General features: G+C 69.6%; 2 protein-coding genes across 3 annotated transcripts in view; both read left to right on the top strand.

The window, feature by feature from the left end:
* The first annotated feature begins 61 nt into the window (after positions 1 to 61).
* Positions 62 to 11,225, top strand: TMEM145 (transmembrane protein 145). Of its 2 annotated transcripts, none has more exons than XM_068924287.1 (15): positions 62 to 230; positions 2,245 to 2,319; positions 2,408 to 2,485; positions 3,154 to 3,240; positions 3,318 to 3,419; positions 4,754 to 4,838; positions 5,090 to 5,161; positions 5,259 to 5,327; positions 5,393 to 5,473; positions 6,267 to 6,345; positions 7,273 to 7,366; positions 7,445 to 7,617; positions 8,257 to 8,377; positions 8,983 to 9,180; positions 9,841 to 11,225. In XM_068924287.1, exons 1-15 carry the CDS (start codon positions 66 to 68, stop codon positions 10,063 to 10,065), a joined length of 1,704 nt encoding a protein of 567 aa, XP_068780388.1. In that variant the 5' UTR covers positions 62 to 65; the 3' UTR covers positions 10,066 to 11,225. The 2 variants fall into 2 exon arrangements, with proteins under 2 accessions (XP_068780388.1, XP_068780389.1); XM_068924288.1 differs by lacking the exon at positions 62 to 230 and adding an exon at positions 2,013 to 2,099.
* A 450-nt stretch (positions 11,226 to 11,675) lies between these two features.
* The window catches only part of MEGF8 (multiple EGF like domains 8), a 44,475-nt gene continuing 32,368 nt past the window's right edge, over positions 11,676 to 23,782 (top strand). The window contains 14 exon segments of the mRNA XM_068924244.1: positions 11,676 to 11,809; positions 13,276 to 13,512; positions 14,378 to 14,541; positions 15,137 to 15,343; positions 16,635 to 16,815; positions 18,087 to 18,175; positions 18,300 to 18,525; positions 19,243 to 19,423; positions 19,874 to 20,019; positions 20,701 to 20,820; positions 20,929 to 21,092; positions 21,880 to 21,987; positions 22,782 to 22,929; positions 23,021 to 23,184. Of these exon segments, the coding sequence (XP_068780345.1) occupies positions 13,323 to 13,512; positions 14,378 to 14,541; positions 15,137 to 15,343; positions 16,635 to 16,815; positions 18,087 to 18,175; positions 18,300 to 18,525; positions 19,243 to 19,423; positions 19,874 to 20,019; positions 20,701 to 20,820; positions 20,929 to 21,092; positions 21,880 to 21,987; positions 22,782 to 22,929; positions 23,021 to 23,184 (2,088 nt within the window). The 5' untranslated portion in view covers positions 11,676 to 11,809; positions 13,276 to 13,322.

Below are 23,782 nucleotides of genomic sequence, written 5' to 3'. Positions count from 1 at the left end.
GGGGCCCGGGGGCGGGGCCGGGGCCGGGAGCGCGCAGGGCGGCGCGGGCGCGGGCGCGGGCGGCGATGGGGCTGCAGCGGCGGCGGCGGGGCCGGGGGGGCCCGGGCCGGGGGGGCCCCGCGCTGCTGCCGCTGCCGCTGCTGCTGCCGCTGCTGCTGCCGCTGCTGCTGCTGCTGCTGCCCGCCGGCGCCGGGGCCAAGTACGTGCGGGGCAACATCAGCACCAAGGAGGTGAGCGGGGCCGGGCCGGGCCGGGCCGAACCGGGCCGGGGTCCCTCCGCTCCCAGACCGGCTCCGGCCCGCGCACCTGCCCGGGAGGCGCCGCTTTGCACCGGGCCCCCCTCCCCGATTTGCACCGGCACCCCGATGTGCACCGGGACCCCTCCCCGATTTGCACCGGCACCCCGATTTGCACCGGGACCCCTCCCCGATTTGCACCGACACCCCGTTTTGCACCGGGCCCCCCTCCCCGATATGCACCGGCACCCCGATGTGCACCGGGACCCCTCCCTGATTTGCACCGACTCCCCGATTTGCACCGGGACCCCTCCCCGATGTGCACCGGGACCCCGATGTGCACCGGGACCCCTCCCTGATTTGCACCGGGACCCCGTTTTGCACCGGGCCCCCCTCCCCGATTTGCACCGACTCCCCGCTTTGCACCGGGACCCCCTCCCCGCTTTGCACCGGCATCCCGATGTGCACCGGGCCCCCCTCCCCAATTTGCACCGACTCCCCACTTTGCACCGGGCCCCCCTCCCTGATTTGCACTGACTCCCCGCTTTGCATCAGCACCCCAATTTGCACCGGGCCCCCCTCCCCTTTTTGCACCGGGATCCCGATTTGCACCGGGACCCCATTTTGCACTGGGCCCCCCTCCCCGTTTTGCACCAGCTCCCCGATTTGCACCGAGACCCCCTCCCCGTTTTGCACCGGGATCCCGCTTTGCACCAGGACCCCATTTTGCACCGGGACCCTTGTTGCACCGGGTCCCCCTCCCCGATTTGCACTGACTCCCCAGTTTGTACCGGAGCCACGTTTTGCACCGGGCTACCCCTCCCCGATTTTCACCGGGACCCCTGTTTTGCACTGGCTCCCCATTTTGCACCAAATCCTCCTCCCCGTTTTGCACCGGGCCACCTCTCCCCATTTTGCACCGGGACCCCCAATTTGCACCAGCTCCCTGATTTGCACGGGCGCCCTCCCCGATTTGCACTGGGACCCCTGTTTTATGCCAGGCCTCCCTCCCCCCTCCCCATTTTGTGCCGGCTCCCGCTTTGCGCTGGGGCCCCTCCCCGTTTTGCACTGCATCTCCCCGTTTTGCACCACATCCCCCTTTGCCCCAGAGCCCCCCGTTTTGCACCGGGCACCCCACAGCACTGGGACCCCCATGCACCAGCCCGAGGGGCACGGGGTGAACCCCCCCTCGGCACTGCCCTACCGGTACCAAGCCTGCAGCAGGACCCCCGGTTCGGTCCCCCTGGTCCCCCCGTGTGCCTGGGGCGGGTTCGGGGGGGATGCCCCAAAGGGGTCGGTGCTGGGGGCACTGGGGGGGGGCCGCCCCGCCACCCCCAGGCCCTGTCCCCATCCTGGTGGGACTCTCCGGCCCTGGGAGTCCCGTTACCCCCGTGGTGGTGCGTTTGGGGCGAAATCCTCCGAAACGGGGCCGGAGCCGCCCCGTCCCGGCTCCTCTGGGTGCAGAGTGGTTTGGGGTGGGGGGGGGATGTGGGGCTTTGGGGGGGGGTCCCAGAAGGATGTGGGGGGCAATGTGGGGCTGGGGAGGGGGGTCCCGGGGTCAGGGAGGGCGAACCCCCCCCATCTCCCCCCTCCCGCCATTCCCGGCTCCCTTTCGGGCCCTGCTCGGCCCGTTGCCTTGGAAACCTGGAGCAGGGCCATTGCCATGACAACGGTGGGATGTGAGGGGTCGGGGGGGGATGGAGGTGTCCCCACCGTGTTCCCCCCCCCCCCACCATGTCCCAGCCTGGGCCCTGCCAGGAGGCCGCGTCACCATGGCCACAGCGCGATCGGATGGCACGCGGCCGCCCGGACGCCTGGGTCCCCTGCCCCTGGGGGGGGGGGACCCGGACGCCTGGGTCCCCGGTGAGCAACGCGGGGTGTAACAGGGGGTCCCGGACGCCTGGGTCCCCAGGGTGCAGTGAGGGGGGGTGTGCAAGTGATGAGCAGCAGCGGCCGGGGGGAGCCGGGGGTCTCGGCTGCCCCTAAACCCCCCCCCTCCCCCCCCCAGGACTGGGTGTTTCTGACCCGCTTCTGCTTTCTGTCCGACTACGGGCGCCTGGATTTCCGGTTCCGATACCCGGAGGTGAGTGCCAGCCCTGCTCCCCCCGGCCCGGACGCCTGGGTCCCCTCTGCCCAAGTCCCCCCCCCCTCATCTTTTCCCCCCTCCCCAGTCCAAATGCTGCGAAAACATCCTGCTCTACTTCGACGACCCCTCGCAATGGCCCGCGGTCTACAAGAAGGGCAACAAGGTGGGGTCCGGGGGGGCTTTGGGGTCTGGGGGGGCATTGGGGTGCGGGGGCATGAATTAGGGATGTGCAGGGACCGGGGTGCATTGCTTTCCTGGGGTGCATTGGGGGTCTGGGGGGGGCATTGGGGTCTGGGAGTGGATTGGGGACATGCAAGATTTGGGGTTTATGTGGGTCTGGGGGGGGCTGTATTAGGGGTCTGGAGGTGGATTTGGGTTATGTCGAGTTTGGGGTGCATTGGAGCCTGGGGGTTTATTGGGGTCGGGGGGGGTTATGGGGGCATATTGGGGTCTGGGGATGTAATGGGGATTTGCAAGATTTGGGCTTTATGGGGGTCTGGGGGGGACGTATTGGGGTCTAAAGGGCTTTATGGGAGTCTAGGGAGCTGTATTGGGGTCTGGGGGGGCTATAGGGGTCTAGGGAGCTTTATTGGGGTCTGGGGGCTTTATTGGGGTCTAGGGGGAATTACAGGGGTCTGGGGGGCGTTATGGGGGTCTGGGGGCCCATACATTGGGGGTCCATACATTGCACCGGGTGGTCCGGGCATGTCCTGGGAGCGGGGGGGGTCTGGAGGGGGGGCCTATGGGGAGGGATGCAGGGTCTTGGCATCTCTTGGGGGGCGGGTGGTGGGGCGGGGGGGCTGTGCCCACGCCATGTCCCCCCCCCGCCAGGACTGCCTGACGAAGGAGTCGGTGATCCGGCCGGAGAACAACCAGGTCATCAACCTGACCACCACGTACGCCTGGTCGGGGTGCCAGGTGAGCCGGGGGGGGGGGTTGGGGGGCTTGAGGGGGGGGCACGGCGATGCTGACCACCCCCCCCGGCCCCGGCCCAGGTGCTGCTGCAGGACTCGGTGCGGTACCTGAGCTGCGCCAGCGGCCGCAGCTTCCGCTCCGTGCGGGAGCGCTGGTGGTACGTGGCCCTCAGCAAGTGCGGGGTGAGTGCTGTCCTCCTCCTCGTCCTCCTCCTCCTCGTCCTCCTCCTCGTCCTCCTCGTCCTTGTCCTCATGGTCCTCATCCTCCTGGTCCTCGTCCTCCTGGTCCTCGTCCTTGTCCTCCTCGTCCCTGTCTCCTCCTCGTCCTCCTGGTTCTCGTCCTCCTGGTCCTCGTGGTCCTCGTCCCTGTCTCGTCCTCGTCCTCCTGGTCCTCGTCCTCCTGGTCCTTGTCCTCATGGTCCTCGTGGTCCTTGTCTCTGTCTCATCCCTCCTCGTCCTCGTGGTCCTCGTCCTCGTGGTCCTCGTCCCTGTCTCGTCCTTGTCCTCCTCGTCCTTGTCCTCCTGGTCCTCGTCCTCCTCGTCCCTGTCTCGTCCTCCTCATCCTCCTCCTCGTCCTCCTGGTCCTTGTCCTCGTGGTCCTCGTCCCTGTCTCGTCCTCCTCGTCCTCCTGGTCCTCGTCCTCCTGGTCCTGGTCCTCGTCCTCCTCCTCCTCGACCTCCTGGTCCTCATCCTCCTTGTCCTTATCCTCCTCATCCCTGTCTCGTCCTCCTCCTCCTTGTCATCTTCCTCGTCCTCCTGGTCCTCGTCCTCCTGGTCCTTGTCCTCCTCCTCCTCCTCCTCGACCTCCTGGTCCTCATCCTCCTTGTCCTTATCCTCCTCATCCCTGTCTCGTCCTCCTCCTCCTTGTCATCTTCCTCGTCCTCCTGGTCCTCGTCCTCCTGGTCCTTGTCCTCCTCCTCCTCCTCCTCGACCTCCTGGTCCTCATCCTCCTTGTCCTTATCCTCCTCATACCTGTCTCGTCCTCCTCCTCCTTGTCCCCCTCGTCCTATTGGTCTTCATCCTCCTTGTCCCTGTCTCATCTTCGTGGTCCTCGTCCTCGTCCTCCTCGTGGTCCTCTTCATCCCTGTCTCGTCCTCCTCGTCCTCCTCATCTTCCTCGTCCTCCTGGTCCTCGTCCTCCTCATCCCTGCCTTGTCCTCCTCATCCTCATTCTCCTCCTCTTCCTTGTCCTCCTGGTCCTGGTCCTGGTCCTCCTGGTCCTCGTCCACGTGCTCCTCCTGGTCCTCGTCCCCCTCATCCCTGTCTCGTCCTTGTGGTCCTCCTGGTCCTCGTCCTTGTCCTCGTCCTCCTCATCCTCCTGGTCCTTGTCCTTGTCTTCCTTGTCCCTGTCTAGTCCTCCTTGTCCTTGTCTCGTCCTCCTTGTCCCTTTGTCCTCACTCCTTCGTCCTCCTCATCATCTTCATCCTCGTCCTCATCCTCCTCGTGCTTGTTCTCACCCTCATCCTCCTCGTCCTGCTCATCCTCGTCCTCACCCCCGTCCTGGCCCCGTCCCCGCAGGGCGACGGGCTGGAGCTGGAGTACGAGATGGTGCTCACCAACGGGAAATCCTTCTGGACCCGGCACTTCTCCGCTGACGAGTTCGGTGCGTCCTCAGCCCGGGGGGTCGGGGGTCTGCAGTGCAGGGGGTTTGGGGAGGTAAATGCGGGGTGGGGGGGTGCAATGGGGGTAATTGGGGGGGTTGCAATGCAGGGGGGTTAATTGTGGGTCGGGGGCTGCACTGGGGGTAATTGTGGGGTGGGGAGGTTGCAGTGAGGGGGGTGATTGCAGATTGTGGGGGGCACAAGGGGGGGACCCAGGGGGGCGAGTCACAGCCCTCCTGCGCCCCCCCCCCAGGCATCCTGGAGACGGACATCACCTTCCTCCTCATCTTCGTCCTCATCTTCCTCGTCTCCTGCTACTTCGGCTGTGAGCGGGGGCCCGGGGGGGGGCTGCACCGCGGGGGGGTCCCGGTGCTGCCGGGGGGGTCCGGGGGCTGATTCCCCCCCCCCATATCCCCCCCCAGACCTGCTGAAGGGCCGGCAGCTGCTGCACACCACCTACAAGATGTTCATGGCGGCGGGCGGCGTGGAGGGTGAGCGGGGGCCGGGGGGCGCGGGGCCGGGGGGGGGCCCGGCTCACCCCCCGCTGTGCCCCCAGTGCTCAGCCTGCTGCTCTGCTGCGTCTACTGGGGCCAGTACGCCTGCGACGGCGTGGGCAACGCCAGCCTCAAGATCCTGGGTAGGCGCACGGCTCCTCGTGCACGGTGTGCACGCACGGCTCCCCGTGCACGGCCCTGCGCGTGCGAGCGCGGCTCCCTGTGCACGGTGTGCACGCACGGCTCCCCGTGCACAGCCCTGCATGTGCACGCACGGCTCCTCGTGCACGGTGTGCACGCACGGCTCCCCGTGCACAGCCCTGCATGTGCATGCACGGCTCCCCGTGCATGGCCCTGCGCGTGCGGGCACGGCTCCTCGTGCACGGTGTGCATGCACGGCTCCCCGTGCATGGCCCTGCGCGTGCGGGCACGGCTCCTCGTGCACGGTGTGCATGCACGGCTCCCCGTGCACGGCCCTGCGTGTGCAAGCGCGGCTCCCTGTGCACGGTGTGCATGCACGGCTCCCCGTGCACAGCCCTGTGCGTGTGAGCATGGCTCCCTGTGCACAGCCCTGTGTGTGCGAGCGTGGCTCCTCGTGCACGTGCGCGTGCACGGCTCCTTGTGCATGGTGCTGTGTGTGCATGCACAGCTCCCCGTGCACGGCCCTGTGCGTGCAAGCACAGCTCCTCGTGCACGGTGTGCATGCACGGCTCCTCGTGCACAGCCCTGCGTGTGCCAGCCCGGCTCCCCGGGCACGAGGCTGAACGCCCGGCGCGGCGCACGCCCCCGCGCCGCGAGCACTCGGCCGCCGTCTGCCAGCGAGGCGCGTGCCCCGGGCGCCGTGCCGAGCCCCGTGCGTTGCACGAGCGCCCCGGCACGCTGGCGCTCGTGCGAGGCCCGTGCGTGCGCCGTGCCCAGCCGCCCTCTCGCCCCCAGCCAAGCTGCTGTTCTCCGTCAGCTTCCTCATCTTCCTGCTGATGCTGATCCTGCTGGGAAAGGGCTTCACCGTCACCAGGTACCGGGGGGCTGCGGGGGGCCGACGAGGGCCGTGGGGCAGCTCGGGGGGGGTGAGGGGGCTGTGGGGCAGAGGGGACAGCTATGGGGTGGCCATAAGGGTTCAGGGGCCAGCTATGGGGTGACCATAGGGGCTCAGGGAGCAGCTCTGGGGTGGCCATAGGGGTGCAGGGAGCAGCCGTGGGGTGCAGGGAGCAGCTATGGGGCTCAGAGGCGAGCCATGGGGTGGCCATGGGGCGCAGGGACCAACTATGGGGTGACCATAGGGGCGCAGGGAGCAGCCGTGGGGCGCAGGGAGCAGCTATGGGGCTCAGAGGCGAGCCATGGGGTGGCCGTGGGGTGACCGTGGGGTGCAGGGAGCAGCCGTGGGGCTCAGGGGCGAGCCATGGGGTGACCGTGGGGCGCAGGGAGCAGCTGTGGGGTGACCATAAGGGCGCGGGGAGCAGCCGTGGAGTGACCGTGGGGTGCAGGGAGCAGCTATGGGGCTCAGGGGCGAGCCATGGGGTGGCCGTGGGGTGCAGGGAGCAGCCGTGGGGTGACTGTGGGGTGCAGGGAGCAGCTATGGGGCTCAGGGGCGAGCCATGGGGTGACCGTGGGGCGCAGGGAGCAGCCGTGGGGTGACCGTGGGGTGCAGGGAGCAGCTATGGGGCTCAGGGGCGAGCCATGGGGTGGCCGTGGGGTGCAGGGAGCAGCCGTGGGGTGACCGTGGGGTGCAGGGAGCAGCTATGGGGCTCAGGGGCGAGCCATGGGGTGGCCGTGGAGTGCAGGGAGCAGCCGTGGGGTGACCATAAGGGCGCGGGGAGCAGCCGTGGGGTGGCCGTGGGGCGCAGGGAGCAGCTCTGGGGCCCGGCGCCAGCGGCGGGGTGAGCAGGGGCCGGCCGTGGGGCTGGCCGTGGGGCGCCCCACTGACGGGGGGGGGCTCGCCCAGGGGCCGCATCAGCCACGCGGGCTCGGTGAAGCTCTCGGTCTACATGACGCTCTACACCATCACCCACGTGGTGCTGCTCATCTACGAGGCCGAGGTGAGGGCCGGCCGGCCGGCCGTGGGGCCGCCCCCCGCGCCGTGGGGCCGCCCCGGCGCCGCTGACCCCGGCCGGCAGTTCTTCGACCCCGCGCAGGTGCTGTACACCTACGAGTCGCCGGCCGGCTACGGGCTCATCGCCCTGCAGTTCCTGGCCTACGTCTGGTTCTGCTACGCCATCCTCATCACCCTCAAGCAGTTCCCCGAGAAGCAGCCCTTCTACGTGCCCTTCTTCGCCGCCTACACGCTCTGGTGAGCGCACGAGGGCCGGGGGTTGCACGACAGCACGGGTTTGCACGACAGCACGGGTTTGCGCAGGGCTGGGGTTTGCACGACAGCACGGGTTTGCACGACAGCACGGGTTTGCGCAGGGCTGGGGTTTGCACGACAGCACGGGTTTGCACAGGGCTGGGGTTTGCACGACAGGATGGGTTTGCACGACAGGATGGGTTTGCACAGGGCTGGGGTTTGCACAACAGCACGGGTTTGCACGACAGGACGGGTTTGCACGACAGGACAGGTTTGCGCAGGGCTGGGTTTGCACGACAGCACGGGTTTGCACGACAGGACAGGTTTGCACGACAGGATGCATTTGCACAACAGGACGGGTTTGCGCAGGGCTGGGGTTTGCACGGGGCTGGGGTTTGCACAACAGCACAGGTTTGCATGACAGGACGGGTTTGCACGGGGCTTGTGCAACAGGACAGGTTTGCACGGGGCAGGGACTTGCACAGACTTGCACGACGGGGGGGTGGCAAGAGGAGGGGGCTTGCAGGGGTTTGCACAGGGGCTCGGGGCGCGCGACGGGCTGCGGGTTTGCACGGGGGGGGGGCGCGCACGAGGGCGCGCAGGCTCGCACGGGGCTTGCACGAGGGTCGTCCCGGCCGGCAGGTTCTTCGCGGTGCCGGTGACGGCGCTGATCGCCAACTTCGGGATCCCCAAGTGGGCGCGGGAGAAGATCGTCAACGGGATCCAGCTGGGAATCCACCTCTACGCCCACGCCGTCTTCCTGGTGAGCCCCCCCGCGCCCCACAGAGCCCCCCGCCCGCGCCCCCCGCCCGCGCAGCCCCCGGTCCCCCAGCGTGAGACCCTCTTGCAGCACCCGCCCCGCCGTGGGGCAGCCTGAAGCACGGGACACCCTGACCCATAGGGCGCTCCGGGGTGTCCTGATCCGTGGGGAGTGCCCTGATCTGCGGGGCGCCCCCATCCGTGGGGCACTGCCATCTCTGGGGGACCCTGACCCATAGGGCACCGCCATCCCTGGGGCACCCCAACCCATGGGGCCCATGGGCCATCCCGATCCAGGGGGCAACCCAACCTCTGGAGCACCCCAAGCCATGAGCCCAACTTGTGGGGCACCTCGATCCCTGGGGCACCCCAAGCCATGGGGCACCCCAAGCCATGGGGTATGAACCCAACTCATGGGGCACCCCAAGCCATGGGGCACCTCAAGTCATGGGGTATGAGCCCAACTTGTGGGGCACCTCAATCCCTGGGGCACCCCAAGCCACGAGGGACCCCGACCCATAGGGCACCCTGATCCCGATGGCACCGGGAGCTGTGGGACACCCCAAAACCTGGGGCACCCCAACCCACGGGGCACCCACCGTCCCGCAGGTGATGACGCGGCCCTCGGCGGCCAACAAGAACTTCCCCTACCACGTGCGGACCTCGCAGATCGGCATCGTGGAGGAGGGGGCGGCGGGCGCCAAGTTCCCCCACCACGTCTACGGCAACGTCACCTTCATCAGCGACTCCGTGCCCAACTTCACCGAGCTCTTCTCCATCCCCCAGGGCCCCGGCGGCGCCGCCACCGTGAGTCAGGGACCCCTGCCCCAGGACAGAGGGCTCCCCAAAACCTTGGGGTCTTCCAGCTGCATGGGGACCCCCAGCCTTGGAGCCCTGCAGATGGATGGGGATGACTCCCATAGCTGTCCTTGCCCCAAGACGGAGGGGTCCCCAAGACCTCAGGGTCCTGCAGCTGGATGGGGACCTCCATAGCTGTCCTTGCCCTAAGATGGAGGGATCCCCAAGACCTCGGGGTCCTGCAGATGGATGAGGACCCCCATAGCTTTCCTTGCCCCAAGATGGAGGGATCCCCAAGACCTCAGGGTCTTGCAGCTGGATGAGGACCTCCATAGCTTTCCTTGCCCCAAGATGGAGGGATCCCCAAGACCTCGGGGTCCTGCAGATGGATGAGGACCTCCATAGCTTTCCTTGCCCCAAGATGGAGGGATCCCCAAGACCTCAGGGTCTTGCAGCTGGATGGGGACCTCCATAGCTTTCCTTGCCCCAAGATGGAGGGGTCCCCAAGACCTCAGGGTCCCCCCCATAGCCTCTGGGTCCAAGAGCTGGTTGGGGTCCCCTCATATGCAGTCATGCCCCATGGCTGCTGGGGGTCCCCCATACCCGGCTGTGCCCCCTGTGGGGCCCGGACCCCCCCCCACCAACGTGCTCCCCCTGTCCCCCCGGCAGGCGCGGAAGCAGGTGGAGGAGACGCCGGCGGCCGAGCGGGGGCCACCCCCTGGGCGCGTGGTGACCACGGCGGAGCCGGGGGCCCCCCGGGCGCCCCCCAAGGGCGCCGGGCCGGGGGGCGAGGGCCCGCTGCCCCCCTACCAGCTCCAGGCGCCCCAGCTGCACGCGCACAACGGCTACACCGAGTACTTCAGCATGCACACGGCGGGGGCACGGCACTTGTAGCCCCCCGGGCCCTGCCCCACGGGGCCCCCAAGTCCTTTCCCGTGGGGTCCTCGAATCCTGCCCCAGGGGGACCCCCGAATCCTGCCCCAAGGGACCCCCAAATCCTGCCCCACGGGGCCCCCAAGACCTTTCCCATGGGGTCCTCGAATCCTGCCCCAGTGGGACCCCCAAATCCTGCCCCACGGGGCCCCCAAGACCTTTCCCATGGGGTCCTCGAATCCTGCCCCAGGGGGACCCCCGAATCCTGCCCCAAGGGACCCCCAAATCCTGCCCCACGGGGCCCCCAAGACCTTTCCCATGGGGTCCTCGAATACTGCCCCAGGGGGACCCCCGAATCCTGCCCCAAGGGACCCCCAAATCCTGCCCCACGGGGCCCCCAAGACCTTTCCCATGGGGTCCTCGAATCCTGCCCCAGGGGGACCCCCGAATCCTGCCCCAAGGGACCCCCAAATCCTGCCCCATGGGGCCCCCAAGACCTTTCCCATGGGGTCCTTGAATCCTGCCCCAGGGGGACCCCCGAATCCTGCCCCATGGGACCCCCAAGTCTTGCCCCAAGGGACCACCGAGTCCTTTCCCACAGGGTCCTCAGATTCTGCCCCAAAAGATCCCGAATCCTGCCCCAGTGGGACTGCTAAGTCCTGCCCCAGTGGGACCCCAAATCCCTTCCCCATTAGGATCCCCAAATCCTGCCCCAAGGGACCCCCAAGTCCTTTCCCACAGGTCCCCAAGTCCTACCCCAGTGGGACCCCAAGTCCTCCCCCATTGGGACTCCCAAATCCTGCCCCATGGGACCCCCAAGTCTCGCCCCGTGGGGTCCTCAAATCATGCCCCATGGGACCCCAAATCCTCCTCCATTGGGACCCCCAAATCCTGCCCCATGGGACCTCCAGTGCTGCCCCAGAGGGACCCCAAATCCTGCCCCATGGGACCCCCAAGTCTGGCCCCATTGGGATCATCCCTGCCCCACAGGAAGGTCCCAGCCCCCACCTCCCGCCCTGGGCAGGGTGAACGTGGGGTGTCCCGTCCCCCTATATTGGGGAAGGGGGGTTCAGCCCTCTTGCCCCCCTTTGGTCCCCCCCACCCCAGGGGGCCAGGTCTGCCCTCCCCCCCCATTTCTGGAGAGAAGGATTTTGCCAAAATAAAGAGGATTCTGGTGTTTCTATGGGGCTGTGGAGTGAGTCGGGGGTGGGGAGGGAGCTCCATGGCAGCGGGGGGCCCGGACGCCGGGGCCCCTTGGGGGGGGATGTAGGGGTCTGTAGGGTTGGGGGGGGCTGGGATGGGGGGGCAGCAGGACGCCTGGGCCCGCCGCCAGGGGCTGCAGTTGCTCCTCCCCGCCGCGGGGGCTCTGTGGCCGGAACAGGCCGCTCTGGCCGCTCCGCTCGCTGGTGCGGTGGCGGACTGGGCCGTTCGGCGCCCGCCTCTCGCTGATCCGCTAGCGCTAGGAGTTGGGGGGGGCGCTCTAGCCTCGCTCTCGTTCGCCTAGCGGGCCGCTCTGGCCGCCGCGATGCCCCGGGTCCTCCGAGGAGGCTCCGCTCTAGCCTCCATCTCTGTGTCACTGGCTCGTCCTCTCGTTCCTTCAGGGCGCCGCTCTAGGCCCCGCACTGCGCCTCGCTGCTCCGCTCCTCTAGGGCGCCTCTCTCGCTCCGCCCCCTCCCCCCCCCCCCCCGTACGGCCGCTCTGGCCTCTCGTCTCGCTGCTCCGGGACCGGGACTCCGCCTCCGCCCTGAGGAGCCGCCGCGAGCGGGTGAGGGGAGGAGGGGACCCATAGGGGGTCTATAGGGGATCTATAGGGGACCCACAGGGGCCCTGCAGCGGCCAGGGGGACCCCGCATCCCCCCCCCCGGCCCTGGACCCTCCCCCAGGCCCCCCCAGCCCGCCTGGGCCCCGAGCAGCCCCTATAGACCCCGGTGGGCACCTATGGACCCTATAGGCCTCCCGTGGGCCCCTATGGAGCCGTGTCGGGGACTCTAGAGAGGTCTGGGGGCGCCTGCGGGTCGCCCCTATATAGGTCCCTGCGGGGGTTGCTGTAGGGACCCGCGTGGGGGGCGCAGGGGGCCCTATAGCCGCCCGCAGGGGGTCTTATGGGCCCTATAGAGGCCCTGCAGGAAGGGGCCGTGGGCTGGGGGGGGTTCTGTAGGGTCGGGGGGGTCTCCATGGGGCAGGGAGGTCTTGTGGGGCTCCTATGGGGCGAGTGGGTTCGCAGGGTGTCCCTCTAGGGTTAGGGGGCCCCTATAGGGGAGGGTGCCCCTATGGGGATCCCTATGGGGCAAGTGGGTCCCCTCGGGGTAGGGGGTTCAGTGTGGGATGGGGGATCCCTATGGGGGTTAGCGTGCCCCTATAGGTCAGGGTATCCCTACAGGGTCCATATGGGGTTAACAGGCCCCTATGGGGCAGTGGGTCCCTACAGAGACCCAGTGATTATCCCTGTGGGGTTAGCAGGCCCCTATGGGGCAGGGGACCCCTACAGGGTCTTTATAGGTTTAATGGGTCTCTACACGGTCCCTTTGGGGTTAACAGGCCCTTATGGGGCAGCAGGTCCCTACAGAGTCCCTATGGGGTCAGTGAGTGAGCTCTATGGGGGTCCCTGTGGGGCGGGGGGCCCCTACAAGGTCCTTATGGGTTTAATGGGTCCCTATGGAGTTAGCCTGTCCTATGGGGACCCTGTGTGGTCAGCAGGCCCTTGGCGGCCTGGAGTCCCTATGGGGTTAGTGCATCCCTATAGGGCAGGGGAGCCCAATGGGGTTGCTATGGGGTCCCTGTGTGGTCAACGGGCCTTATAGGCCAGGGTTCCCTGTGGGTCCCTGAGGGGCAGGGGATCCCTATGGGGTTAGTGGGCCTCTATGGGGCAGGGGCTCTCTACAGGGTCCCTATGGGGTTAGCAGGCTCCTATGGGGCAAGGGGTCCCCAGGGGGTCCTTTTGGGGTTAGCACGTCCCTATGGGGCAGGGGCTCCCTACGGGGTCCCTATGGGGTTAGTGAGCCCCTGTGGGGCAGGGATTCCCTGTGGGTCCCCAAGGGGCAAGGTGTCCTTGTGGGGTTAGCGGGTCTCTATGGGGCAGGGGCTCCCTAAGGGATCCCTCTGGGGGTTAGCGAGCCCCTATGGGGCAGGGCCCCCCCCATGTGGCCCCCAGGCCCTTAGGGGGCAGAGAGGGCCCCACGGGGTCTCCGTGGGGCTGGCAGCCGCGCCGCACTCACCCCCCTACCCTCGCAGGCGGGCATGGGGCTGCCCCTGCGCTGAACCCCTCCGGCCCCCCGGCCATGGCAGCCCCCCCGGCGGCCCGGGGCCCCCGGGCGCTGCTGGCGCTGGCCCTGGCGCTGAGCGGGGTGCGCGGGGCCGGCGCCGGCGACTGCAAGGGGCAGCGGCGGGTGCTGCGCGGCCTCGCCGGCTACGTCAGCGACGGCCCCGGCAACTACTCCGTCAACGGCAACTGCGAGTGGCTCATCGAAGGTGAGGCGGGGACGGGCCGCCGGGGCACCCCTGGGGGCTCCCTCATCCCCCCGGAGACACCCCAGTACCTCGAGGGCGCTCTGGGGTCTCCCAGCACCCCGATAACCCCCCCGGAGACACCCCAGTACCTCGAGGGCGCTCTGGGGTCTCCCAGCACCCCGATAACCCCCCCGGAGACACCCCAGTACCTCGAGGGCGCTCTGGGGTCTCCCAGCACCCCGATAACCCCCCCGGAGACACCCCAGTACTTCTGTAGACCCTCTCCGGTTCCCCCCAGTAGCCCCATTTCACCCCCCAGAGACACTCCAGTGCCCCTGGGACATCCTAGGGTCACCCTGATACCACTGTAGCCCCCCCAGAGACTCCCCAGTTCCCTTGGGGCACCCTGAGGTTCCCCCATACCGCTGTAGCCCCCCCCAAGACACTCCAGTACCGCTATAGAGCCCCTTGTCGGGTCTCCCTGGTACCCCCATTGCACCCCCCCAGGGTCACCCCAGTTCCCCATGGCGTTCTGGGGTCCCCCAATACCTCTAGAGCCCCCCCCAGAGACACTCCAGTAGCCCTGGGGCACCCCTAGAGCCCCCCCCAGTTCCCCATAGCTTCACCTAGAGATACCCCCGTACCCCTATGCCCCCCCCCGAGACTCCTCAGTACCCAGGGCTCTCCCAAGGGCCCCCCATTGCCCCCAGTCCCTCCCCAGTCACCCCAGGGCTGCCCTGTCCCCAGGTCTTCATGGGTCGGGGTGGTGCCCAGTGGTCTCGGGGGGACAGAGCTGGCCCCCCAACACCCCACAGCCCCCCCCCCCCAGGGCTGCAGGTGGTGGTGGGGGGCGTCGGGGCCCCCCTGACGCCCCGCGGCCCCGCAGCGCCCAGCCCGCGGCACCGCGTGCTGCTCACCTTCACCTTCATGGACACGGAGTGCACCTACGACTACCTCTTCGTCTACGACGGGGACTCCCCCCGCAGCCCCCTGCTCGCCAGCCTCAGCGGGAGCACCCTGCCCGCCCCCCTCGAGGCCGCCTCGGGCAAGGTGCGGGGGCCGGGGGGGCGCAGCTGCGCTCGGGGGGCTGTCGTGGGCTGCAGGGGGTGCAGCTGCAGCCATGGGGTGTCGTGGGGTGCAGGGGGTGCAGGTGCAGCTGGGGGGTGGGTGGGGGGTGTGGGGGGTGCAGCTGCAGCCATGGGGTGTCATGGGGTGCAGGGGGTGCAGGTGCAGCTGGGGGGTGGACGTGGGGTGCAGGGGGTGCAGGTGCAGCCATGGGGTGTCATGGGGTGCAGGGGGTGCAGGTGCAGCCATGGGGTGTCATGGGGTGCAGGGGGTGCAGGTGCAGCTGGGGGGTGGACGTGGGGTGCAGGGGGTGCAGCTGTGCCCGGGGGGGTGTCGTGGGGTGCAGGGGGTGCAGGTGCAGCTGGGGGGTGGACATGGGGTGCGGGGGGTGCAGCTGCAGCCATGGGGCAGTCGTGGGGTGCAGGGGGTGCAGCTATAGGGTGGCTATAGGGTGCTGGTGAGGCCGTGGGGCAGCCGTGGGGTGCCAGGGAGGTCATGGGGGGCCATGGGGCACTGGTGAGGCCGTGGGGCGGCTGTGGGGTGCCCACCCCGACTCCGCTGTCCCCCCCCCCCCCCCCAGATGCTGTTGCACCTCTTCAGCGACGCCAACTACAACCTGCTGGGCTTCAACGCGACCTACAGCGTCTCGCTGTGCCCGCGGGGCTGCTCGGGGCGGGGGGCCTGCGACCCCCAGGGCCGCTGCGCCTGCCAGCCCGGCTGGGGGGGGCCCGCCTGCGCCCAGCCCCACTGCGCCGCCTACTGCCAGGCCCACGGCGCCTGCAACCAGGTAGGATGGGGCTGGGACCACCGGGGATGGAGCTGGGACCGCCAAGGAATGGGGTGGGACCACCAAGGAATGGGGTGGGACCACCAGGGATGGGGTAGGACCACCAGGAGATGTGTTGGGACCACTGGGGACAGGGTTGGGACCACCAGGGGATGGGGTGGGACCACCAGGAGATGTGTTGGGACCACTGGGGACAGGGTTGGGACCACCAGGGGATGGGGTGGGACCACCAGGGATGAGGCTGGGGCAGCACGGACCTCTGGGGACAGGGTTAGGACCGCTGGGGGCCGCGGACCACCAGGGATGGGCTGGGACCACCAGGGTCAGAGCTGGGGGGCCACAGACCTCCAGGGAGGGGGTGGGACCACCGGGGACAGGGCTGGGGGGCCATGGACCTGCTGGGGATGGGGCTGCGACCAGCGGGGACTCCAAACCCACCAGGCATCGGGCTAGGGGACCCCCAAACCCTCCAGGCATGGGGCTGAGGGACCCCCAAACCCACCAGGGACCCCCAAACACACCAAGCATGGGGCTAGGGGACCCCCAAACCCTCCAGGCATGGTGCTAGGGGAACCCCAAACCCACCAGACATGGTGCTGCGAGACCCCCAAACCCACCAGACATGGGGCTAGGGGACCCCCAAACACCCCATGGACCCCCAAACCCACCAGATATGGGGCTATGAGACCCCAAAACCCCCCAGGGACCCCCAACCCCCCCCCCAAGCATGAGGCTAGGAGACCCCCAACCCCCCCAGGGACCCCCAAACCCCCCAAGCATGGGGCTAGGGGACCCCCAAACACCCCATGGACCCCCAAACCCACCAGATATGGGGCTGAGAGACCCCAAAACCCCCCAGGGACCCCCAAACCCCCCAAGCATGAGGCTAGGAGACCCCCAACTCCCCCAGGGACCCCCAAACACCCCATGGACCCCCAAACCCACCAGATATGGGGCTGTGAGACCCCGAAACCCCCCAGGGACCCCCAAACCCCCCAAGCATGGGGCTAGGGGACCCCCAACCCCCCCAGGGACCCCCAAACCCCCCAAGCATGGGGCTAGGGGACCCCCAAACACTCCATGGACCCCCAAACCCACCAGATATGGGGCTGTGAGACCCCAAAACCCCCCAAGCATGGGGCTAGGGGACCCCCAAACCCCCCAGGGACCCCCAAACCCTCCAGGCATGGGGCTGAGGCACTCCCTGAGCTGCTGGGGACAGGGCTGCCGTGCCCCCCAGTCGGGGTCCCCCCCAGCCCGGTGCCCCACGGTGCCCCCCGCGTCCCCGCAGGCCACGGGGCGCTGCGAGTGCCAGCCGGGCTTCGTGGGCCAGGCCTGCGACCTGGCGCTGGGCGAGAACCGGGGCGGCGGGCGCTGGTACAACGTCAGCGACGGCGACCCCAGCTTCCGCCCCCGCACCGCCGCCGCCGGCGCCTTCCTGCCCCACAGCGGGGCCCTCTACGTCTTCGGGGGTGAGCGGGGGTCCCGGGGGCGCTCGGGGGGGGGATACGGGGCCGTGGGGGGCTACGGGGAGGGATATGGGGGGGGATATGGGGCAATGGGGGCTCTAGAGGGTTGTGTGGGGTGGGATACGGGGCCGTGGGGGGCTATGGGGTTGTGGGGGGCTACGAGGAGGGAGGTAGGGGGATATGGGGCTGTGGGGGGTTATAGAAGGGTATGTGGGGGGATATGGGGCCGTGGGAGGCTCTAGAGGGGTATGTGGGGGGGGAAATAGGGCCGTGGGGGGCTCTAGAGGGGTATGTGGGGGGGGATATGGGGCCTTGGGAGGCTCTAGAGGGGTATGTGGGGGGGGAAATAGGGCCGTGGGGGGCTCTAGAGGGGTATGTGGGGGGGATATGGGGCCGTGGGAGGCTCTAGAGGGGTATGTGGGGGGGGAAATAGGGCCGTGGGAGGCTATAGAAGGGTATGCGGGGGGAATATGGGGCCGTGGGGGGCTCTAGAGGGGTATGTGGGGGGGATATGGGGCCGTGGGAGGCTCTAGAGGGGTATGTGGGGGGGATATGGGGCCGTGGGAGGCTCTAGAGGGGTATGTGGGGGGGAATATGGGGCCGTGGGGGGCTCTAGAGGGGTATGTGGGGGGGGAAATGGGGCCGTGGGGGGCTATAGAGGGGTATGCGGGGGGGGAAATGGGGCCGTGGGGGGCTATAGAAGGGTATGTGGGGGGATATGGGGCCGTGGGAGGCTCTAGAGGGGTATGTGGGGGGGATATGGGGCCGTGGGAGGCTCTAGAGGAGTATGTGGGGGGGATATGGGGCCGTGGGGGGCTCTAGAGGGGTATGTGGGGGGGGAAATGGGGCCGTGGGGGGCTATAGAAGGGTATGTGGGGGGATATGGGGCCGTGGGAGGCTCTAGAGGGGTATGTGGGGGGGGATATGGGGCCGTGGGGGGCTCTAGAGGGGTATGTGGGGGGGGATATGGGGCCGTGGGAGGCTCTAGAGGGGTATGCGGGGGGGGAAATGGGGCCGTGGGGGGCTCTAGAAGGGTATGTGGGGGGGGATATGGGGCCGTGGGAGGCTCTAGAGGGGTATGTGGGGGGGGATATGGGGCCGTGGGGGGCTCTAGAGGGGTATGTGGGGGGGATATGGGGCCGTGGGGGGCTAAGGGGGCTATATGAGGCTGTGGGGGGGCTATATGGGGCCTTGGAGGGCAGGAAGGGGAAGGGTCGGGGGCCGTGGGTGCCCCCCGGGGCCCGGACGAGGGCGCCGACGGCCCCTTCGGCCAGGGCTGGACCTCAACGCGGCGCTGGGCGACCTCGTGGTCTACAACTTCACCACCAACCTGTGGGCCCGGCTGGAGCTGAGCCCGTCGCCGGTGCGTGCCTTTCCTCCGCGCGAAATTCCCTAGAAACGCCCTCTTTTTCCCTCTGAGCGTCCCGGCCGGGCCCCCCGCCCCTTTCCTTGCGCTCGCCCCCCGAAACGCTGACGCCTGCCCGCAGGCCCCGCGGCACTCGCACGTGGCCGTGCGCTGGCGCGACGCCCTGGTGCTCAGCGGGGGCGAGCTGGCCGACGGGGCGCTGGCCCGCGACGTCTGGCTCTTCGCCCCCCGCCTGGGCCGCTGGCGGCTGCTGGAGCCCCCCAACGGCACGCGGGCCGGACCCCGGCCCCCCGGGCTGGCCGCCCACGCCGCCGCCGTCGTCGACGACTGGCTCTACGTTTTCGGAGGTGGGTGTCGGGGGTCCAGGACGCCGGGGCTTCTCCCAGCCCCCGGGGGGCCGTGGGGTGGGCCGGGGCATGGCGATGGGGGTCCCGGGCGCCTGGGTCCCTGCTGGCCTTGGGGGGGACCCGGCACCTGGCTATGGGGGTCCCGGGCGCCTGGGTCCCTGCTGGCCTTGGGGGGGACCCGGCGCCTGGCTATGGGGGTCCCAGGCGCCTGGGTCCCTGCCGGCCTTGGGGGGGACCCGGCGCCTGGCTATGGGGGTCCCGGGCGCCTGGGTCCCTGCTGGCTTTGTGGGGGACCCGGCGCCTGGCTATGGGGGTCCCGGGCGCCTGGGTCCCTGCCGGCCTTGGGGGGGACCCGGCGCCTGGCTATGGGGGTCCCGGGCGCCTGGGTCCCTGCTGGCCTTGGGGGGGACTCGGCACCTGGCTATGGGGGTCCCGGGCGCCTGGGTCCCTGCCGGCTTTGTGGGGGACCCGGCACCTGGCTATGGGGGTCCCGGGTGCCTGGGTCCCTGCCGGCTTTGTGGGGGACCCGGCGCCTGGCTATGGGGGTCCCGGGCGCCTGGGTCCCTGCTGGCCTTGGGGGGGACCCGGCGCCTGGCTATGGGGGTCCCGGGCGCCTGGGTCCCTGCTGGCTTTGTGGGGGTCCATGGGGTGGGCAGGCTCGCGGCTATGGGGGTCCCGGACGCCGGGGTCCCTCCCGCTGAGCCCCTCTGCCCGCAGGCCGCACGGCGGAGGACGTCTTCTCCTCGCAGCTCTTCCGCTTCGACCTGGAGACGTGGCGGTGGGAGGTGGTGGTGCCCTGGGGGGGGAAGCCCCCCACGGCCGCCGGCCACTCCATGGTCTTTCACGCCCCCTCCCGCACCCTCGTGGTCTACGGGGGGCACCGGCCCTCCACGGCACGGTATGGGGGCTGGGGTGACCCCATGGGGACCTTGGGAGGGGCTGTGGCCATGGTGGGACCCCGTGGTGACCTTGGGGGGGTCTGTGGCCATGGGGGGACCCCATGGGGACTTTGGGGGGGGGCGTGGCCATGGTGGGACCCCGTGGTGACCTTGGGGGGGCTGTGGCCATGGTGGGACCTCATAGGGACCTTGGGAGGGGCTGTGGTCATGGGGTGGCCCCATGGGGACACTAGGGGGGTTGTGGAGTAGTCCCATGGGGACGCTGGTGGGACCTGTGGCCATGGGGGGACCCTGTGTGTGTGGGGTGCCCCGGAGGGACGTCCCTGTCCCACATACAGCCCCGTCCCTATGTCCCATCCCGTCCCCGTGTCCCATCCCATCCCTGCATCCCCACATCCCTCGTGTCCCCACGGCCCGGCCCCACGTCCCCCGTGTCCCCCTCGCCGCAGGTTCAGCATGCGGGTGAACACCACCGACCTCTTCCACGTGGACCTGCGCCACTGGACCACGCTGCGGGCCCGGGACGCCGCGCGGGGCCCCCGGGAGCGCGCCTTCCACAGCGCCACCGTCATCGGGGACTACATGGTGGTCTACGGTGAGTGGGGACGCGCGGGGACCCCTTGGGGACCCCCCAGGGACCCCCTGACCCCATCATTGGAGCTGCATGGTGGTCTACAGTGAGTGGGGATGCATGGGGACCCCCCCGAGGACCCCCCAGGGACCCCCTGACCCCATCATTGAGGCTTCATGGTGGTCTACGGTGAGTGGGGACGTGTTGGAGGCTCCAGGGACCACCTAGGGACCCTCCACCACCCCGCGGACCCCCCAGAGACCCCCTGATCCTCACCAATGGGGCTGCATGGTGGTCTACAGCGAGTGGGGAGCCACGGGGACCCAAAGGGCCCCCGTCACCACCCCAGAGACCCCCAGGGAACCGCTGTCCCCCTTCATTGGGGCTGCATGGTTATCTGCAGTGAGTGGGGACCCCTGGGACCCACAGGGCCCCCCCGGGGATCCCCCAGAGCACTGCTGTCGCCCACCAATGGGGCTGCATGGTGGTCTGTAGTGAGTGGGGACCCACAGGGACCCCCCTGCCATCCCAGATACCCCCAGGGAACTGCTGCCCCCCACCATGGGGGCTTCATAGTGGCATCCTGGGACCCCCTGAGTCTCCCCCAGGGACCTGCCCTCCGCCGTCGGGGTGCGGCAGGGTGAATGGGGGCCCCCGTTCGCTGCCCCACGGCGAGGGGGGCTGACCCCCGGCCCGGCCCCGCAGGGGGGAACGTGCACATCCACTACCACGAGGAGAAGTGCTACGAGGACGAGATCTTCTTCTACCACCTCGGCTGCCACCAGTGGGTGCCCAGCGCCGAGCTGGCCCACGGGCTGCCCCACGGTGAGGAGGCGGAGGGGGCCGCCCCGTAGCGGGGGCGACGGCGGTGGGCGCCGGGGGCCTACACAGGGGTCCCAGCAGGTCTGACGTGTCCCCCCCCCCTCCCCCTAGAGCGGGGGTCCCGGGGGTCCCCGGGGCAGGGCCGCTACGCCCACGTGGCCGCGGTGCTGCGGGGCAGCGTGCTGCTGGTGGCCGGGGGCTTCAGCGGGGCCCCCCGCGCCGACCTCCTCGCCTACAAGGTGCCGGCCTTCGTCTTCCAGGTGCCCGCCCAGAACGTGAGTCTCCCCCCCAACCAGGGTCCCCAGCCCACCCGGGGGTCCCTGATCCCATCTGGGGAGTCCCCAGCCCACCCGGGGGCCCCTGCTCCCATCCATGGGGTCCTCAGCCTGCCCAGGGGACCCTGCTCCCATCCAGGGGGTCCCTGATCCCATCCTTGGGGTCCCCAGCCCACCTCGAGGACCCCCAGCTCCCATCCGTGGTGTCCCCAGAGTCCCAAGCCCACCCCAAGGACCCCCAGCTGCCATCCATGGGGTCCCCAGCCTGTCCAGGGGTCCCTGCTCCCATCCATGGTGTCCCCAGAGTCCCCAGCCCACCCCAAGGACCCCCAGCTCCCATCTGTGGGGTTCCCAACCCACCTGGGGGATCTCTGCTCCCATCTTTGGGGTCCCTGATCCCATTCGTGGGGTCCTCAGCCCGCTTGTGGGTCCCTGATCCCATCCATGGGGTTCCCAACGCAGCCGGAGGTCCCTAGGGCTCCCATCTATGATGTCCCCAGGGTCCCTAGTCCACCCCAAGGACCCCCAGCTCCCATCCATGGGGTCCCTAGCCCACCTGGGGGGACCCCGCTCCCATCTTTGGGGTCCCCGGGGCCCACAGCCCACCCCCAGGACCCCCAGCTCCCATCTGCAAGGTTCCCATGGCCGCCAGTCCCTTCTGCCCTTCGCTTCCCCTGAGCCCCTATGCTGTGGGGTCCTTGGGGGCTCTCCGTCCCCCTGCCCCGTGCTGGGGGGGGTCCCCGGCCCCCCGCGGCGCCGGGGGTCTCCGTCCTCGCTCTCCCCCCAGTACCACCTCGACTACTGCTCGCTCTACGCCGAGAAGGGCACCTGCACCAAGGACCCGCAGTGCGCCTGGTGCCTCGGCGGGTGCCAGAGCCCCGCGCCCCACAGCAACGTGAGCCCCGGCGCCGGGCTGGGCCCCTGGGTTCCCTGTGGGGGGCAGGATGGGGGTCCAGGCCCCCTAGGTTCCCTGTATGGGGCAGGATGGGGGTCTAGGATGCCTGGGTCCCCCTCGGGGACGCGATGGGGGACCAGGACCCCCAGGGAACAGGATGGGGGTCCAGGACTCTTGGGTTCCCTGTATGGGGCAGGATGGGGGTCCAGGATGCCTGGGTCCCCCTCGGGGACGCGATGGGGGACCAGGACCCCCAGGGGACAGGATGGGGGTCCAGGGCCCCTAGGTTCCCTGTATGGGGCAGGATGGGGGTCTAGGATGCCTGGGTCCCCCTCGGGGACGCGATGGGGGACCAGGACCCCCAGGGGACAGGATGGGGGTCCAGGACTCTTGGGTTCCCTGTATGGGGCAGGATGGGGGTCCAGGATGCCTGGGTTCTCCTCAGGGGTGCAATGTGGGACCAGGACCCCTGGCTTGCCAGTGGGGGGGCAGGATTAGAGGCAAGACCCCTGGGTTGCCCATAGGGGGGGCAGGATGGGGGTCCAGGACCCCTGGGTTGCCAGTGGGGGGGCAGGATTAGAGGCAGGACCCCTGGGTTGCCCATAGGGGGGGCAGGATGGGGGTCCAGGACCCCTGGGTTGCCCATGGCGGGGGCAGGATTAGAGGCAGGACCCCTGGGTTGCCCATGGGGGGGCAGGATGGGGGTCCAGGACCCCTGGGTTCCCCTCGAGCGATGCTGGGGTGGGGGGTCCCGGATGCCTGGGCCCCACTGACCTGTTTCCCCCCCCACCCAGTGCCCCAGCACCGGCTGCCTGGGCCTGGCCCGTCTGCTGGTGGACTGCGAGTCGTGCCTGGCGTTCGGGGGGGCCGCGCCGGGCTCCCCCCGGGCCCCCGGCCCCTTCGGCTGGTGCGTGCAGAACGACACCTGCGTGCCCGTGGCAGGTGAGCGCGGGGCGCCGGGGCTGGGGGGGGCCGCGGGGATTGTGCCGGGGGGCTGCTGACCCCTGCCATCCCCCCCCCCCCCCCCCCCCAGAGCAGAGCCGCTGCCGTGTGGGGCAGATCTCGGGCACCTACGGCTGGTGGGGGCCGCGGCCCGTCTTCATCACCGCCCTCGAGCACTGCCAGACCGCCAACTTCCTGCCCGGCCTCCACCTCATCACCTACCAGCAGCCCCGCAACGACTCCCAGCCCGACAAGGTGGGTGCTGGGGGGGTCCCGGGCGCCGCCGGGGGGGGATTGCAGCGAGGGGGGAGCCTAGGCACTGCAGGGGGGTCCGCAGGGCACGGTGAGGGGAGATTGCAGCGTGGGGGGGTCCGCAGGGCACTGTGGGGGGAGATTGCAGCGTGGGGGGGTCCGCTGGGCATGGTGGGGGGAGCCTAGGCAGTGCAGGGGGGTCTGCAGGGCACTGTGGGGGGAGATTGCAGCGTGGGGGGGTCCGCAGGGCACTGTGGGGGGAGATTGCAGCGTGGGGGGGTCCGCAGGGCATGGTGGGGGGAGCCTAGGCAGGGCAGGGGGGTCTGCAGGGCACTGTGGGGGGAGATTGCAGCGTGGGGGGGTCCGCAGGGCATGGTGGGGGGAGCCTAGGCAGGGCAGGGGGGTCTGCAGGGCACTGTGGGGGGAGATTGCAGCGTGGGGGGGTCCGCAGGGCACGGTGGGGGGAGATTGCAGCGTGGGGGGGGTCTGCAGGGCACTGTGGGGGGAGATTGCAGTGCAGGGGGGTCCACAGGGCACGGTGGGGGGAGATTGCAGCGTGGGGGGTCCGCAGGGCACGGTGGGGGGAGATTGCAGCATGGGG

The sequence above is a fragment of the Struthio camelus genome, chromosome 39 (genome assembly GCF_040807025.1).
Source record: "Struthio camelus isolate bStrCam1 chromosome 39, bStrCam1.hap1, whole genome shotgun sequence".
NCBI lineage: Eukaryota > Metazoa > Chordata > Aves > Struthioniformes > Struthionidae > Struthio > Struthio camelus.
This window is presented reverse-complemented; position numbering and strand designations above follow the sequence as displayed.

Coding starts and splice junctions, on each gene's coding strand:
- TMEM145 (XM_068924287.1), top strand. CDS start 66: ATGGGGCTGCAGCGGCGGCGGCGGGGCCGGGGGGGCCCGGGCCGGGGG. Junction 3,420..4,753: donor TGGCCCTCAGCAAGTGCGGG/GTGAGTGCTGTC, acceptor CCGTCCCCGCAG/GGCGACGGGCTGGAGCTGGA. Junction 6,346..7,272: donor AAGGGCTTCACCGTCACCAG/GTACCGGGGGGC, acceptor GGGCTCGCCCAG/GGGCCGCATCAGCCACGCGG.